The sequence below is a fragment of the Garra rufa genome, chromosome 25 (genome assembly GCF_049309525.1).
Source record: "Garra rufa chromosome 25, GarRuf1.0, whole genome shotgun sequence".
In the NCBI taxonomy this organism is placed as follows: Eukaryota; Metazoa; Chordata; class Actinopteri; order Cypriniformes; family Cyprinidae; genus Garra; species Garra rufa.
This window is the reverse complement of record NC_133385.1, coordinates 2857472-2876646: the sequence shown is the minus strand read 5'-3', so window position 1 is coordinate 2876646 and position 19175 is coordinate 2857472. Positions and strand designations below refer to the sequence as shown.

Below are 19175 nucleotides of genomic sequence, written 5' to 3'. Positions count from 1 at the left end.
ACACACACACACACACACACACACACACACACACACACACACACACACACACACACAGACACACACACACACACACACACACACACACACACACACACACACAGACACACACACACACACACACACACACACAGACACACAGACACACACACACACACACACACACACACACACACACACAGACACACACACACACACACACACACACACACACACACACACACACACACACAGACACACACACACACACACACACACACACACACACAGACACACACACACACACACACACAGACACACACACACACACACACACACACACACACACACACACACACACAGACACACACACACACACACACACACACAGACACACACACACACACACACACACAGACACACACACACACACACACACACACACACACACACACACACACACACACACACACACACACACACACACACACACACACACACACACACACACACACACACACACACACACACACACACACACACAGACACACACACACACACACACACACACACACACACACACACACACACACAGACACACACACACACACAGACACACACACACACAGACACACACACACACACACACACACACACACACACACACAGACACACACACACACACACACACACACACACACACACACACACACACACACACACACACACACACACACACAGACACACACACACACACACACACACACACACACAGACACACAAACACACACACACACACACACACACACACACACACACACACACACACACAGACACACAGACACACACACACAGTCACAGGTTCATCTGATTTCTGGAGATTCTTAAAGTGGGTCATTCATATCTGAAACTGTCTTTATTTGCCTTTAAATGCAACTTAATGTGTTTAGGAGATAAAAAGTAAAGGTTATTGTTTTCATTTTAAAATGTTCACATGTTCTTCGCTTCAGATGCTTGTTTCCACAGAGGTTTTCACCTTTACTTTTTTCAGCCGTCTGTTTACTTACTTCAAATTCAGTGTTGAATTTTTTTATTGACTTTTTATTTTAACGTCCTCAGAGGTCTTGACTTTACTTATTTCTTATTTCTTATTTTTTGTCACATTTTTTTTTTTGACCCATTGCATCTTATTATTTTTTTTTTGCATTTTATTTGATTTACTTGACTTTTAAGCTGTTACATCTAATGTTGGTTATAGTTTTTGTTGTAAATTATTTAAGTTAATGCATTCTTCTATTAGGTTTTTCGTTTCAGCTGTAACATCTCACATTCTTTTTAATTAATACAATAATATATTTTTTAATTTATTTATTTTTTTAATTAATGGATTTTTCTGTTTATTTTTTATTTTATTCTTTTTCACTTGGCTCATCTTAAATTCTTCCTTTTTTTTTTCTTATTTACATTTTTAGTTAATATATTTATTTTATTTTATTTTATTTTATTTTATTATTTTACCTGCCTCATCTTACATTCTTTATTTGTTATTTTATTGCCTTTTTAAACATCATATATCATCTAATTACATCTAATATTGATTATATTTTTTGTTGTAAGTTATTTAAGTCAATGCATTCTTCTACTATTTATTTATTTATTTTATTGTCAGCTATAGCATCTCACATTCTTTTTATTTTAAATTATTTTAAATTAATACAATAATATATATTTTTTAATTAATGGATTTTTCTATTTAATTTATTTTTATTTTATTCTATTTTCACCTGACTCATCTTGAATTCTTTATTTTGTTCTTATTTACATATTTAGTTAAGATATTTTATTTTGTATTCTATTTTAATTATCTATTTTTATTTTGCTTTATTTAATTTTTATCTGTCCCGTCTATTTGTCAAGTTATTTGTTTTAGCTTTTTCAAATCCATTGTTTTCCAGAGTGTCAACCTTTATTTTATTTTATTTTATTTTATTTTATTTTATTTTATTATTTTACCTGCCTCATCTTACATTCTTTATTTGTTATTTTATTGCCTTTTTAAAAGTCATATGTCACATTGTTTTTTATTTTATTTGCATTATTTTTAGTTGATACATTTTCTTTTGTTTCTTTTGTTTTTGTTTTACATCTAATATTGATTATATTTTTTGTTTTAAAAGATTTTAGTTTTCTAATTTCCCTTCTCACATCAATTTATTGATTAGTTTGTTTTAACTTTATTTTTTCCTAGAGGTAATGATTTTATTTTATTATTTTATTTTCAACTGTTACATCTCTTTTTTAAATGCTTTTACAATACATTTGCTTTTGTATTGTACTTTTTATTCCATTTCATCTGTTGCATCTCAGATTAAAATTATTTATTCATTTTAGCTTGCCTTTTTCAAAGCTTTCTACTTTAGTTTTTTAGTTTTTTAATTAATGGATTTTTCTATTTTTGTTTTTCATTTTTATTTCACCTGACTCGTCTTTTTTTTTTCTTATTTACATTTTTTAATTAATACATTTTCTTTTGTATTGTATTTTTAATATTTATTGTTATTTTGCTTTATTTAATTTTTATCTGTCCCATCTCAGATCAAATTATTTATTTATTTTAGCTTTTTTAAATGTATTTTCTCCAGAGAAAAAATCAACCAACTCATTTTTTTCATTGTTTTAACTAATGGATTTTTTTCTATTATTTTATTTTATTTGATTGACTTTAAAACTGTTACATCTAATATTGATTATATTTTTTGTTGGAAATTATTTAAGTTAATGCATTTTTCTATTGTGTTTTTATTTATTCTATTTTCACCTGACTCATCTTACATTCTTTATTTTTTCTTTTTTTTTTATTAATGGATTTTTCTGTTTTATTTTTTATTTTATTTCATTCTATTTTCACCTGACTCATCTTACATCCTTTATTTATTTATTTTTTATATTTTCTTTATTTAAAGGGTTTTTCTGTTTTATTTTTTATTTTATTCTATTTTCACCTGACTCATCTTACATCCTTTATTTATTTATTTTATATTTTCTTTATTTAAAGGGTTTTTCTGTTTTATTTTTTTTATTTTATTCTATTTTCACCTGACTCATCTTACATTCTTTATTTTTTCTTTATTTTTTTATTAATGGATTTTTCTGTTTTATTTTTTATTTTATTTCATTCTATTTTCACCTGACTCATCTTACATCCTTTATTTATTTATTTTTTATATTTTCTTTATTTAAAGGGTTTTTCTGTTTTATTTTTTATTTTATTCTATTTTCACCTGACTCATCTTACATCCTTTATTTATTTATTTTATATTTTCTTTATTTAAAGGGTTTTTCTGTTTTTTTTTTTATTTATTCTATTTTCACCTGACTCATCTTACATTCTTTATTTTTTCTTTATTTTTTTATTAATGGATTTTTCTGTTTTATTTTTTATTTTATTTCATTCTATTTTCACCTGACTCATCTTACATCCTTTATTTATTTATTTTTAATATTTTCTTTATTTAAAGGGTTTTTCTGTTTTATTTTTTTTATTTTATTCTATTTTCACCTGACTCATCTTACATCCTTTATTTATTTATTTTTAATATTTTCTTTATTTAAAGGGTTTTTCTGTTTTATTTTTTTTATTTTATTCTATTTTCACCTGACTCATCTTACATCCTTTATTTTTATATATATATATATATATATATTTTCTTTATTTAAAGGGTTTTTCTGTTTTATTTTTTATTTTATTCTATTTTCACCTGACTCATCTTACATTCTTAATTTTTTTATTTATATTTTCTTTATTTAAAGGTTTTTTTCTGTTTTATTTTTTATTTTATTCTATTTCCACCTGACTCATCTTACATCCTTTATTTATTTATTTTTAATATTTTCTTTATTTAAAGGGTTTTTCTGTTTTATTTTTTTTATTTTATTCTATTTTCACCTGACTCATCTTACATCCTTTATTTTTTATATATATATATTTTTTCTTTATTTAAAGGGTTTTTCTGTTTTATTTTTTATTTTATTCTATTTTCACCTGACTCATCTTACATCCTTTATTTTTTTATTTATATTTTTTTAATTAAAGGGTTTTTCTGTTTTATTTTTTATTTTATTCTATTTTCACCTGACTCATCTTACAGTCTTTATTTTTTCTTTATTTTTTTATTAATGGATTTTTCTGTTTTATTTTATTCTATTTTTACCTGACTTATCTTACATTGTTCAGTTTTTCTTATTTACATTATTTAATTAATACATTTTCTTTTGTATTGTATTTTTATCATTTATTTTTATTTCGCTTTATTTAATTTTTATCTGTTCCATCTAACATCAAATTATTTATTTGTTTTGGCTTTTTTAAATGCATCTTTTCATACAAATACATTTTTGTATTATATTTTTATTATTTAATGGTTTTTTTTGCTTTATTTAATTTTTATCTGTCCCATCTCAGAACAAATTATTTATTTATTTTTGCTTTTTTCAGCTAAAATATGGCTTTTTTAAATGCATTTTTCAGACCTTTTTTTAACCTTGCCTTTTTCAAGGCTTTGTATTTTTTATTTACTTGACTTTTCAAATGTCACATCTTGCATTCTTTATTTTTGTGTTAAATTATTTTTTAGGTATTTTTCTATTACATTGATTTATTTTAATCTACTTGTAAACAATCCCACTTCAATCATTTTATTTATCAGTTTATTTAAACTTGTTGACCTTGTTTATAAGCAGCCTGTCAGTCATTGTTTTCTGATTGGTCAGCTTGACTCGACCAATCAGAAGCGTCGCTGAAATCACAGTCTGTCTGCGTCTGATTACAGTGTCTCAATCACTTACCTGTGTTTGCTCAAATATGTTGACATTCACCGTCTGATTGTAATTATTCCCTCAGTCTCAGTCTGTTGTTCTGTATCTGCGTCTCTCATCTCCTCCTCATCTCAAACTCTAGATATTTCACCTCACTTTAGTCCATGTGACGGTTAATCTCGGTGACGTGCCTGATATTTTATTCAGTGCCTAATTAACTCAGAGACCCAGAACGGCCGCGAGCCGGCGGGATTTACAAGCTCTTTCATTTCAACCTCTTCCATTGGTTTCATGCCACATAATTTAAGCTTCATTTGGTGTAACAGAGTTATCATGGACGTCAATGAGGCGAAACGATGAGCTGCACTGTAATTACGCCGCTCCTCGTTAGCTCTTCGCCAAGTCACATAGAAATCAAAGACTCTCAGTTTTGTAAACACGAGGCTAATTGCCAAGAAACGACATTATTCTGCATTTCTGACGCTTAATTTGGTTTGTTTGTTGGCCGCGGCGTCTCAGATCCTCTTATATGTTATCAAAGTTTGATTGATTTTCCTCTGACTGTTGTCGAGAGAGGAGCGGCTTCGGCTGATGTTCGGTGACGCTGGGATCTCAGAGCAAACTTTAGACGCCTCGCTATTCATTTCTACATTTAGAGTGTGCTCAACAAAGTGGAAATACTTAATATAGTCTTAGTAAGTTTAAAGTAGTTTTAAAAGCTTAAAGTGCTAGCATGATTAGCAAGTTACTACCATGATGTTAGCGTGATTCTAGCATGATTAGTAAGTTGCTAGCATGATTCTAACATAATTACCAAGTTGCTATCATACTTCTAACATAATTAGCGTGTTGCTGACATGTTTTTAGCATGATTAGCAAATTACTAACATGTTGTTAGCATTATTAGCAAGTTGCTAGCATGTTTCTAGCATGATTAACATGTTACTACCATGATGTTAGCATGATTCTAGCATGATTAGTAAGTTGCTAGCGTGATTCTAACATAATTACCAAGTTGATAGCATGTTTCTAGCATGATTCGCGTGTTGCTAGCATGTTTTTAGCATGATTAGGAAATTGCTAGCATGTTTCTACCATGATTAAGGTGTTGCTAGCATCATTCTAACATGATTAGCAAGTTTGTAACACGATTAGCAGGTTGCAAACACGTGCCTAGCATGATTAGCATGTTGCTAGCATTATTCTAACATAATTAGCATGTTGCTGGCATGTTTCTAATATGATTAGCAAGTTGGTAGTATGTTTCTAGCATAATTAACAAGTTGCTAAAATGTTTATAACATGATTAGCATGTTTCTAACATGATTAGCAAGTTGCTAACATGTTGTTTACACATTTATATCATGGTTAGTTTGTTAGTAGCATGATTAGCAAGTTGGCAGCATGTTTCTAGCATGACTAGCATGTTACTACCATGTTGTTAGCATTATTCTAGCATGATTAGTAAGTTGCTAGCATAATTCTAACATGATTACCAGGTTGCTAGCATTCTTCTAGCATGATTAGTGTGTTGCTAGCATGATTAAGGTGTTGCTAGCATGTTTCTAACACGATTAGCAAGTTTGTAGCATGTTTCTAACACAATTAGCAAGTTTGTAGCATGTTTCTAACATGATTAGCAAGTTTGTAGCATGTTTCTAACACGATTAGCAAGTTTGTAGCATGTTTCTAACATGATTAGCAAGTTTGTAGCATGTTTCTAACACGATTAGCAAGTTTGTAGCATGTTTCTAGCATGATTAGCAAGTTCCTAACGTGTCTAACATGATTGGCAAGTTGCTAACATGTTGTTTACACATTTATATCATGGTTAGTTTGTTAGTAGCATGATTAGCAAGTTGGCAGCATGTTTCTAGCATGACTAGCATGTTACTACCATGTTGTTAGCATTATTCTAGCATGATTAGTAAGTTGCTAGCATAATTCTAACATGATTACCAGGTTGCTAGCATTCTTCTAGCATGATTAGTGTGTTGCTAGCATGTTTCTAACACGATTAGCAAGTTTGTAGCATGTTTCTAACACGATTAGCAAGTTTGTAGCATGTTTCTAGCATGATTAGCAAGTTCCCTAACGTGTCTAACATGATTGGCAAGTTGCTAACATGTTGTTTACACATTTATATCATGGTTTGTTAGTAGCATGATTAGCAAATTACTAGCATGTTGTTAGCATTATTAGCAAGTTGATAATGTTTCTAGTATGATTACCAAGTTGCTAGCATGTTTCTAGCATGATTACCAAGTTGCTAGCATGTTTCTAAGATGATTAACAAGTTGGTAGCATGTTTCCTGCATGATTAGCATGTTACTACCATGTTGTTAATGTGATTCTAGCATGATTAATAAGTTGCTAGCATAATTCTAATATGATTACCAGGTTGCTAGCATGCTTCTAGCATGATTAGTGTGTTGCTAGCATGATTAGCAAGTTGTTAGCATGATTCTAGCATGATTAGTAAGTTGCTAACATAATTCTTACATCATTACCAGGTTGCTAGCATGCTTCTTGCATGATTAGTGTGTTGTTAGCATAATTAGCAAGTTGATAATGCTTCTAGTATGATTAGCATGTTTCTAACATGATTAAGGTGTTAGCATGTTTCTAACATGATTAGCAAATTTGTAGCATGATTCTAGCATGATTAGCAAGTTGCTTTGGTGTAACAGAGTTATCATGGACGTCAATGAGGACATTGGCTTATCTCAAAAAACATGGCCGCCATCGGCCAATGAAATTTTGAGCACCTGTTAGACAAGCTTAACGGAGAACGATCTGAACTAAACTCGGTGGGCATGTTCGACTCATGGCCCTAAAGGTCTGTAAGAATTTTGAAAGAAATCGGCCACTAGTTGGCGCTAACGAGTTTTATGGCTCTGTAATCACGTGGTGTTTCACTCATCCACAAAATATGTATTTCATTTGATAGATCTCCTCATAACATGCAACTTTGCCTCAAGAAACATTGCTGTCAATCAAATCATTCATTAATTATTCACAAATATTACTTTTGCGAACTAGTTGATTCAAAATGTTGAATTTGGTCTTTTGGTTAGCTATAACTGGGTCATTTAGAAAAGAGGCGTGACCAAGTATAGCCAAAAGCCTATACAACCTAAATGAAAGCTCAAAAGTTTATAAAACTTCTTGAAAGCATGTGTCAGTTGATTCTTAACAAGCATGCAAAGTTTCATGGAGATCGGACCATAGGTGGCGCTATAACAGTCAAAAAGGCTTCAAAAACACACAATTATATGGTAAATGGCCTCAAATTGCTAAACATTTCTCATATATTCACACAAACACTATATCTTCATACCAGATAGATCTTCCTATTTTGAACAACCTTACCTCTTGGAACACTAATGGCAATCCAACTTTTCTTTAAATATTTGATATTATTTAAAAAAAAAAAATACTTTTGTGACCTAGTCCTATAGGTTGTTAACTCAAAATCAATAAAATCACTGCAGTACAATTCTCTGGACTCTCTATATTTGCATTTGGAGAGTTATAACATGGTCATTTAATAATATGGTCATGATCTAGTGTACCCAAAACCTATACATCCTATAAGAAAACTCAAAACTTCACAAATCTAAGTAAACGCATGCATCATATGTTCTGGTGTCAGCCATTTATTTCATGTTGCCTTACACCCTAACATCATAGAAGCCATAAAGGCCTTATTTGCTCGAACCCCAGTAATTGCTGCTAGCAGTGGTATTTTTGTTTTGGGTTTTTTTTGGCTAGTAGAAGTTATGAATGGCCAGTTTAGTAGCCAAATTGGCTGGTGAGTGAAAAAGTTCATTTTAATCCTTGCACAAACAAATTGCTATACTGTAGTTGCTGTGGTGTTTTGGGCAGTTGTCAGGATGTTCCCATACAGAGTTGCTAAGGTGTTTTGACTCGGTTGCTAAGCAGTTGCCAGGGTGTTTTTCCAAACGCCTGGGCCTAGTTATTTGCTAATTACAGTTATTTCCATGTGTTGCTATACAGTTGCTAGGGCGTGGATTCTCGATTTTAAATGCAGTACTAGTAGCGCTTGCCTTTGTTCACATAAAAGAGTTTCTGAAATGTCTAGCATTTCCTGTACAGTAGTTTATTTTATGCATTCTCCAAATATGTTTGCCCTTCAGACATACTTCAACCCTCCATCTTTAATGTGTGCGTACAGTAGCTCTGTCATGTTTGATGTCCTTCTGTAACACCTTTATTCGAGTGCCTTGTGCTTGAGGTGCACGTTCAGTTACACGTGTTTGTCGGCTCTTCCTCTTCCAGGACTGGGAGTTTCCTCACTTCATGGGCGACCTGGACATGAACCTCCCGGGCCTCTCCACCACGCAGCTGAAGATCAAACTGCCCGTGTGCAAGCGCATCTTTAAAGACGAGTACCACATTCACATCACGGGTAAATCCGCACTTGTGCCTTAAGTAGGGCACGACAGCAAATACACCGTGAGCACAATTATGCCAATGAATCAAGTGGTAGTGCTCTAAACTGTCGTTTGGGACGGGACGGATGAATTAATTCCTTTCCCGAAGGGACGCGCTGTCAGAATATTAGCTCGTTAGATACATCTCTTTATAATTATGTGTTTGAAGGCAGCGTCGGTAATGCATACTAATTAGTATTTGCTCATCTGTAAACTTGCGTTTATATAATGGTGTCAGTAAATCTGACGGACCGCTGGTGAAGTGTGTGAGCGAAGTGTTTCGGTTTCTCTTTTTCCGTCTCGCTGTGTTTTGCTCACTGTAGCGAGGGTCCTGATGGCCATCTTGGGAATAGATGATCGCTCCCTCGAGGCTCGGGAAATGGCCTTCCTGCTCAACCGTTCGTAAAAGTCTTTAACCTTATTGTTTGGCGCGGCGATTTAGCGTTTGAGAGTGACCCCGCATGAGTGCGCTAACAACAAAGCCATTAGAAAGTGACTCCCAACTCAATTATTTCACTTTCTCAAGCCGCCGTCTGACTCGCAAATACACTGGGATCAATTCCCAACACGCTGATTATCCAGCTTCCTTTTTTCTATGTCAGGAATTGGTTTAATGGTTGATATGCATTTGCTGAGGTGTTTTTGGGGTCATTCTGTGTCAATTCAAACAGAGGTCCCAGGCTCAAATTTTTGATTTTGCTTATTTTTTTTCAGAAGAAAGACTTGTATAGTGATGAAAGCCAAAATATTGAATGTCATGGATGAATTAGGTAATTGAAGTATTAGGATTTTCAAAAAGCCAATTTTTAAATTTTTAAAAATTGTTTAAACATTAGGAATGTTGTGCACACATGAATTCGTATTCAAATTTAAAATTAAGTGATGTTAGTGTTTTTCCATCTCGACAAATTGGCCATAGCCTTAAAAAATGTCATGTGGTGCGAAAAAAAATTAATTCATTTCCTTAACATGCTTAACATTTTTTATATGTTCTTAGTAATTAAAGTGTTTAGAAACATAAAACTGATAAAAATGTTTTTAAAAAACATTCACTTAAGCATATTGTAGCAGTGTTTCATTATTCAGCCACAGAAATTAGATACTTTATATTTATTTGAATACAGTTATTGCTATTGTTGGTCGCACCACTTGATGAGTGGTCACTCCAAATGACACAAGAGAGTTACAAACCTGCTTGATGCTTTCATGGGTTCTTGGCATATTGGTATATGATGCAGTCCTATCTTTGCATGGATTTCAACATAAAAGTCCCAAAATGGTAGTCTCTTTATGGTTGCACCACATGATATTTCATAAAATAGAAATCACTGGACACTGGAGGTTTTTTTTGTATATTATGATGGAAATATAAATACAAATGCTTTGCAATTTTATACAGGATTACAAAACACCCTGGAAATTATGCCAAATAGTGCTGAAAATTAATCGGAATAAATTAAGGGTAATTTCAAAGACATTTCCAAAGCAACAATTATGGCCAAACGGTCGCACCACATGATATTTTTCAGTTCAGTTCAATTCAAGTTTATTTGTATAGCGCTTTTCACAATACAAATCGTTGCAAAGCAGCTGTACAAAAAAAATGTAGGCTACTACAATATATTTAGTAGCTTATTAGTGGTGACTACTGTATGTTAAGTTGATGTACATATGGTATAAATATTAAAAACAGTAATGGTGTAATCAAAAACAGAATGATTATGTGTTGCAATCAAACTTGTAGAAAAATGGTGTAGTGCTGTATGTTGTTTCAAGGCTGGCATCATCGGCGGTCCTCTGAGGTGTTGGCATCATCTCTTCTTCTGAATCCAGGCTGAATCTTGTGTAATTCCTAGTTACCACGGGATGGAAATCCTGTGGCAGAAACAGAGAAACAAATAGAGAAATAATTAGCGTAGCTGCTGTTCCAACCAAGCAAAAATTATGTGTTTAGCCCAAGCTGAAGAATGGTGATGTGCATTTGATCAGATTTAACTGAAGTACAACGTTATGAGATACATTATGTGAATGCTTGGCTAAAGAGATGAGTCTTTAATCTAGATTTAAACATAGAGAGTGTGTCTGAACCCCGAATGTTATCAGGAAGGCTATTCCAGAGTTTGGGAGCCAAATGAGAAAAGGCTCTCCCTCCTTTAGTGGACTTTGCTATCCTAGGTACTACTAAAAGTCCAGAGTTTTGCGACATTAGGGAGCGTGAGGGATTGTAGCGTAGTAGGAGACTAGTTAGGTATGCAGGAGCTAAACCATTAAGGGCCTTATAGGTAAGAAGTAGTATTTTGTAAATGATACGGAACCTAATAGGTAGCCAGTGTAGAGACTGTAAAATTGGGGTAATATGATCATATTTTCTTGATCTGTTAAGGACTCTAGCAGCTTTTTTTGGACTATCTGTAGCTTATTTATTGAAGAAGCAGGACAACCGCCTAGTAGTGCATTACAATAGTCCAGTCTAGATGTCATGAATGCATGAACTAACTTTTCTGCATCAGAAACAAGTAACATGTTCCGTAGCTTAGCAATGTTTCTAAGATGGAAGAATGCTGTTTTTGTAACATGAGAAATATGATTTTTAAAAGACAGGTTGCTGTCTAATATAACACCCAGATTTTTAACTGTAGAGGCAATAACAGTGCATCTGTCTAGTTGCAAATTGCAGTTTAAGAGATTCTGTGTACTGTTTTTTGGTCCAATAAGTAATATCTCGGTCTTATCTGAATTTAATAGTAGAAAATTATTGGTCATCCAGTCTTTCACATTTTTAACACACTCTGTTAACTTTGCTAAGTTAGAAGTTTCATCTGGTCTTGTTGAAATATATAGTTGAGTATCATCAGCATAACAATGGAAACTAATCCCATATTTCCTAATAATATTACCAAGGTGTAACATGTAAATTGAAAATAGTAGTGGACCTAGGACAGATCCTTGTGGCACTCCATACTTTACTGGTTTGACACTTTGAATAACAGAAAATGTACAAATAACTAATCTTTTTTGAAAAGTTAAAGTGGCTCCATACATGGGAGAGGTACTATATATATATATATATATATATATATATTCATATAATGCATTTAAACCAGTTTTTAACTAAAAAAATGTGATCAAACATTTAGGCGTTGTGTCATTGACCCACTATTTAGAGGGGGTTCAAAATGGCAATTTTCACCTGAGATTCAGAGCCAAATTACATGGGGTTAAAAATGACTTCAAAAAGACAGCTGCATCATCATGTTATTTTTACACAGAGATTGGTAGGTCTGCTAGTAAATCTGTTGACTTTAGCAATCTTTGTTGCATTATGTGCCAATGATGACCATTTAAAAATGGGGAAACAGCACTTTTCAAGATTTTACTCCAAAATTTGCATGCCTGTAACTCACAACATATATAGGATATCTTAGTGTCCTTTTGGATATTGGGTCTTAACAAACTTTTCTTTTGGCATCTTCATTTTTAAGGCCCTTCATGGTTCGCTTCCAGAGATATTGGAATTTCAATATGGCTCCAGGGGTAAATCAATAAATTGTACACATTTGGGTCAATGCACAAAATATGAGACTTTTTTTTTTTAAAGAGGAATGTCTGAAGAACTAATAATGTAGAAATGTATCTCGTTTCTCTCTGTCAAGACAACTGCAGGGAACATACCTGTCTGAGTGCCATTCATGTTCTCTTTCCAAAGTTTCAAGGCCCTACGTTATTCAGTCCCAGAGATAAGGGGATCTCAATGAGGCTCTGTGTCCAGATTGTTACATTTTACCCATTTTCCGTGGTTGATAACCAAATGTTGGTGACTTTAAGTACAGCCTATACTTATTTGATTAAAGGAACAATGTCTAAAGAATAAATAATGTTGAAATTAGAATTGTATCTTGCTTGCTTCCTTCTATCAAAGGAATTATGTAGAACATACCTGTCTGGGGGCGGAAAATGCACTGAAATGGTCAAGGTGAGGTCATTACTGTACTTTCTGTAGTCTATTCATAAGATTCTATATTTGAATCAGTGTCATGGATATTTTTTCCCCATTTTTGAATGGTCACCATTGGCAAATAATGCAACAAAGATTGTTAAAGTCAACAGATTTTACTAGCAGACCTACCAATCTGAAGTCTTTTTTCAACCCCCTGTAATTTGGCTTTGAATCTCAGGTGAAAATTGCCATTTTGACCTCCCTCTACAAATTAGTGCATTACTCAGTAAATATTCATCCATGACATTTAATATTTTGGCTTTCATTTGTGTATCTTTATTCAATAAAAAATATTAGGATAATCAAAATATGCAGTTTTTAAGGTGTTTTGGGTAGTTGCCAGGGCGTTGCTATGCGGTTACTAGGGTGTTTTGGGTAGTTGCCATGTTGTTAGTGTGCAATTGTTGTGGTGTTCTGGATAGTTGCCAGGGTGTTGCTATGCAGTTGCTGTGGTGTTTTGGATGATTTCCAGGACATTGCTATGCAGTTGCTATGGTGTTTTGGGTAGTTGCCAAGATGTTGCTACATAGTTGCTCAACTATTTTGAGCATGTCACTATGCAGTTATTAGGATATTTTGAGTAACTGCCAAGGTGTTGCTACCGATAGAGTTGCTAAACTATTTAGAGTATGTTGCTATGCAATTGTTAAGGTTTTTTGGCTAGTTTCTAGGGTGTGTCTATGCAGTTACTAGGGTAGTTGCCAGGATGTTGTTATTTAAGATGTTTTGGGTAGTTGCCAGGATGTTATTTAAGATGATTTGGGTAGTTGGCAGGGCGTTGTTATGTAGTTGCTGTGGTGTTTTTTATATATTTGCCAGTACATTGTTATGCAGTTGCTAGGATGTTTTGCAAGTTGCCATAGTGTTGCTATGCAGTTACTGTGGTGTTTTGTGTAATTGCCAGGGTGTTGCTATGCAGTTGCTGTGGTGTTTTGGATAGTTTCCAGGACATTGCTATGCAGTTACTAGGGTGCTTTGGGTAGTTGCTAGGATGTTGTTATTTAAGATGTTTTGGGTAGTTGCCAGAATGTTGTTATTTAAGATGTTTTTGGTAGTTGCCAGGGTGTTGCTATGCAGTTACTAGGGTGTTTTGGGTAGTTGCTAGGATGTTGTTATTTAAGACATTTTGGGCAGTTGCCAGGGCGTTGCTATGCAGTTACTAGGGTGTTTTGGGTAGTGGCCAGAATGTTGTTATTTAAGATGTTTTGGGTAGTTGCCAGGGCGTTGCTATGCAGTTACTAGGGTGTTTTGGGTAGTTGCTAGGATGTTGTTTTTTAAGATGTTTTGGCTAGCTGCCAGTTAATTGCTATGCAGTTGATACAGTGTTTTATATATAGTTGCCAGAACGTTGTTATGCAGCTGCTATGATGTTTTGGGTAGTTGCCATGGTGTTGCTATGCAATTGTTGTGTTGTTTTGTATCGTTGCCAGGATGTTGTTATTTACGATGCTTTGGGTATTGGCAGGGTGTTGCTATGCAGTTACTAGAATGTTTTGGGTAGTTGCTATGGTGTTGCTATGCAGTTACTAGGGTGTTTTGGGTAGTTGCCATAGTGTTGCTATTCAAATGTTGTGGTGTTTCGTATAGTTGCCAGGATGTTGTTATTTGAGATGTTTTGGGTAGTTGCCAGAATGTTGCTACGCAGTTGCTATAGGGGTGTTTTGGGTAGTTGCCATGGTGTTGCTATGCAGTTACTAGGGTGTCTTGGGTAGTTGCCATGGTGTTGCTATGCAGTTACTAGGGTGTTTGGGGTAGTTGCCAGGGCGTTGCTATGCAGTTGTTCTGGTGTTTTGAGTAGTTGCCAGGATGTTATTTAAGATGTTTTGGGTAGTTACCAGGGCGTTGCTATGCAGTTACTAGGGGTGTTTTTGGGTAGTTGCCAGGATGTTGTAATAAACTAGGGTGTTTTGGGTAGTTGCCATGGTGTTGCTATGCAGTTACTAGGGTGTTTTGGGTAGTTGCCATGGTGTTGCTATGCAATTGTAGTGGTGTTTTGGATAGTTGCCAGGATGTTGTTATTTAAGATGTTTTGGGTAGTTGCCAGGGTGTTGCTATGCAGTTACTAGGGTGTTTTGGGTAGTTGCCATGGTGTTGCTATGCAATTGTTGTGGTGTTTTGTGTAGTTGCCAGGGCGTTGCTATGCAGTTGTTCTGGTGTTGTGGGTAGTTGCCAGGATGTTATTTAAGATGTGTTGGGTAGTTGCCAGGATGTTAAGATGTTTTGGGTAGTTGCCAGGGCGTTGCTATGCAGTTACTAGGGGTGTTTTAGGTAGTTGCCAGGATGTTGTTATTTAAGATGTTTTGGGTAGTTGTCATGGTGTTGCTATGCAGTTACTAGGGGTGTTTTAGGTAGTTGCCAGGATGTTGTTATTTAAGATGTTTTGGGTAGTTGCCAGGGCGTTGCTATGCAGTTACTAGGGGTGTTTTAGGTAGTTGCCAGGATGTTGTTATTTAAGATGTTTTGGGTAGTTGTCATGGTGTTGCTATGCAATTGTAGTGGTATTTTGGATAGTTGCCAGGATGTTGTTATTTAAAATGTTTTGGGTAGTTGCCAGGGTGTTGCTATGCAGTTACTAGGGTGTTTTGGGTAGTTGCCATGGTGTTGCTATGCAGTTGTTCTGGTGATTTGTATAGTTGCCAGGATGTTGTTATTTAAAATGTTTTGGGTAGTTGCCAGTGCATTGCTATGCAGTAGCTAGCGTGTGTTGGATTGTTGCCAGGTTGTTCCTATTCAGAGTTGCTCAAGTGTTTTGAGCACATTGTTATGCAGTTACTATGGTGTTTCAAATAGTTGCTAGGATATTGGTCTACAGAGTTGCTGAAATGTTTGTTGAAGTATGTTGCTATGCAGGTGTCTGACTCTAAAATACACTGGGATAAATTCCCAACACACTAACCTTCCCTTTTTTCTCTCTCTCAGGGAAATGGTTTAATTATGGAATCATCTTCCTGGTCCTCATCCTGGACCTCAACATGTGGAAGAACCAGATCTTCTACAAGCCCTATGAGTACGGTCAATACGTAGGTCCAGGAGAGAAGATCTACACCGTGGAGAACCCGGAGACGCTGCGCGAGTTCAACCGCAGTACGCTGACCTGGGAGTGGCGCTCCACCAACATCGACCCCCGCACCAACAGCACATACGTCCAGAGAGACATGTTCCTCCACAGCCGTTACGTGGGCTCCAGTCTGGACGTCAAATGCCTGGCGTTCATCCCGAGTCTGGCGGCCTTCGTGCTCTGCGGGTTCTTCATCTGGCTGTTCGGACGCTTCCAAGCCAGCGAGACGTTCCCCGAGAAGCAAGACAAGTCCTACGAGCGCATCAAGAGGAAGTCGCCGTCCGATATGGGAGTCACGCCGGAGGAAGTGCACATCACCATGAGCGAGGCCTTTAAGAGGAGTGGGACGCCCATGCTGCTCCTAGTGGACACTCATCATTTCGGGTCATCAAACAACTCCATGTCGCCATGTTCGAACGAGACCCAGGAGACCCAGCCCAGTATAGCCGTTGACAGCAGCGCCCATGAGGACACAGCTGATGTCAAAAAACTGACCCCATGACCGTAGCCAAAGGTCACATCGACGTTCTAAGGCCCTCAACTTCGTTTGATGTTGATTGGCATTTGAAGTCCTCGGAAAACTATCACAAACTCTGTCTTGAAATTTCTATTTTTATATCAAGCGATCTTGCACTGAGCACTAACTTTATGAACTCAAACTTTTCCACGTCCCTCTAGGACACTGGTTTATGGTGCTGGATGTTAGATGTGTCTTTTTAATATACAGTTGAAGTCAAAAGTTTACATACACCTTGCAGGGTCTGCAAAATGTTATTTATTTTAACAAGAGGGGGCATACAAAACGCAGTGTCTTTTATTTAAAACCTACCTGAATAAGATATTTCACATAAAGCATGTTTACATATAGTCCACAAGAGAAAATAATAGTTGAATTTATAAAAATGACCCTGTTCAAAAGTTTACATAAGCTTGATTCTTAATACTGCTGTTACCTTTTTTTGTTTGGTGATTGTTATTCACGAGTCCATTGTTTGTCCTTCAGAAAAATCCTTCAGGTCCCACAGATTCTTTGGTTCGTCAGCATTTTTGTGTATTTGGACCCTTTCCAACAATGACTGTATGATTTTGAGATCCATCTTTTCACACTGAGGACAACTGAGAGACTCATATGCAACTATTACAGAAGAATCAAACGCTCACTGATGCTCCAGAAGGCAAAATGATGCAGTAAGAGCCGGGGGTGAAAACTTTTGAACCAAATAAGGATGCGTACATTTTTCTTATTTCGCCTAAATATTTATTTTTCTCATTTAGTGCTGCCCTTCAGAAGCTACAGAAGATACTTACAGGTTCCCCAGAAGACAAAATAAGTAACATTTATCCTGATCCTCAAATTCCAAAAGTTTTCGCCCCCCCGGCTCTTAATGCATGGTTTGTCCTTCTGGAGCATCAGTGAGCATTTGAACCTTGTGCAATAGTTGCATATGAGTCCCTCAGTTGTCCTCAGTGTGAAAAGATGGATCTCAGAATCACACAGTCATTGTTGGAAAGAGTTCAAATACACAAAAATGCTGACAAACCAAAGAATTTGTGGGATCTGAAGGACTTTTCTGAAGAACAGCAGGCTGTTCTGGACAAACAAGTAAACTTTATAAATTCAACTAATATTATTTCTTTTGTGGACTATATGTAAATGTCTTTAATGTGAAATATCTTACTCAGGTCAGTACTAAATATAAAAAATAACATGCATTTTGTATGACCCCTCTTATTTCGCTAAAATAATGAACATTTTGCCGATTCTGCCAGGTGTATGTAAACTTTTGACTTCAACCGTAGATACGCTTGTGCCTACATGGATGATATACTGTACTGTCCTCACAGTGAACGCATGGCATGACGGTCATGAAAATACTCGTAATGAACACCTAACGCTGTGCCTTCATTAAATAAACCTTGAAGGCAGTGCTGGGTAGATTCCTTACGAATTGTAATGATTCCAAATTACAGGACAAAAACTGTAGTTAGTAATATAATCAGATTTCTAACTGAACTAACACATTGATTTAAATAGCATCTTGTACCATACTAATATAAAAATACAAAGAGAAAGCAAATATATTCCATCCGTTGTTATAAACAGCATGAAGTGCATTTAATCTGATTATGAGTATTTTAAAGTATACTACAAACTAAATTACAATTATTTATTTTTTTGGAATCTGATTACATACCCAGCACTGATTGTAGGTTACAGAAGAGTCGAATCATCATCCGTTGAGCTATTTATCCGTTATTTAGACACCAAACTGCTGTGCAACCAGATACGTTCACATGCATGTATTGGAAAACTCTGATTTATCTACAGAACTAGAAGTAGAACATATGCACTTGTTACTACTTCATGCATCATTTTTGTGTTTTCAGATTCAGCCAAAGCAAAAACTGATTCCTTTGTCTTTTAATACGCGTTGCATTGAAATCTTCACCGCAGTGTTTTGTTCCCCCATGTGTTTTTCTGATGAGCAGGTGAGCCCCTCTTAAAATGTTTGGACGGTAAATATCAGCTATATTTGTGTCAAACCCTGTTATCAATAAAGTCCTTCTTTTGACACGCAGGTACCGTGTTATTTCAGCAGTCGCATGTTATCGGTGGAAACGGTTCCTCTCGCATCAAGATGCTTCCAAAGTGGCGTTAGTCAGCGGTAGTTGTGGTCCAGTGTGACCTTGTTGCCAAGCAACTCCCGAAGGCCATCCTGCATCCAGATGTCGATCCTGTTCTGCAGAAAGTGGCAATCAAACGCATTTATAGGAACATTTGGTAAACAGCCATTAGGCACTATTACGGGTCAAAACACAGGGGTTATAAAAGCATTTTTCACTAAAGGTGATATATTAAAGCTTTCAG

General features: G+C 35.3%; 2 protein-coding genes across 2 annotated transcripts in view; one reads left to right on the top strand and one right to left on the bottom strand.

Moving 5' to 3' along the window:
- LOC141301018 (transmembrane protein 117-like) overlaps positions 1 to 5438 on the bottom strand; it is a 21428-nt gene extending 15990 nt beyond the window's left edge. The window contains exon 1 of the mRNA XM_073831273.1: positions 5357 to 5438. Within this exon, the coding sequence (XP_073687374.1) occupies positions 5357 to 5438 (82 nt within the window). The remainder of the gene's footprint in view (positions 1 to 5356) is intronic.
- A 2053-nt stretch (positions 5439 to 7491) lies between these two features.
- On the top strand, positions 7492 to 18885 carry LOC141301017 (transmembrane protein 117-like). The gene is made up of 3 exons (XM_073831272.1): positions 7492 to 7564; positions 9053 to 9226; positions 16168 to 18885. Exons 1-3 carry the CDS (start codon positions 7492 to 7494, stop codon positions 16806 to 16808), a joined length of 888 nt encoding a protein of 295 aa, XP_073687373.1. The 3' UTR covers positions 16809 to 18885.
- The last annotated feature ends 290 nt before the right edge of the window (positions 18886 to 19175 follow it).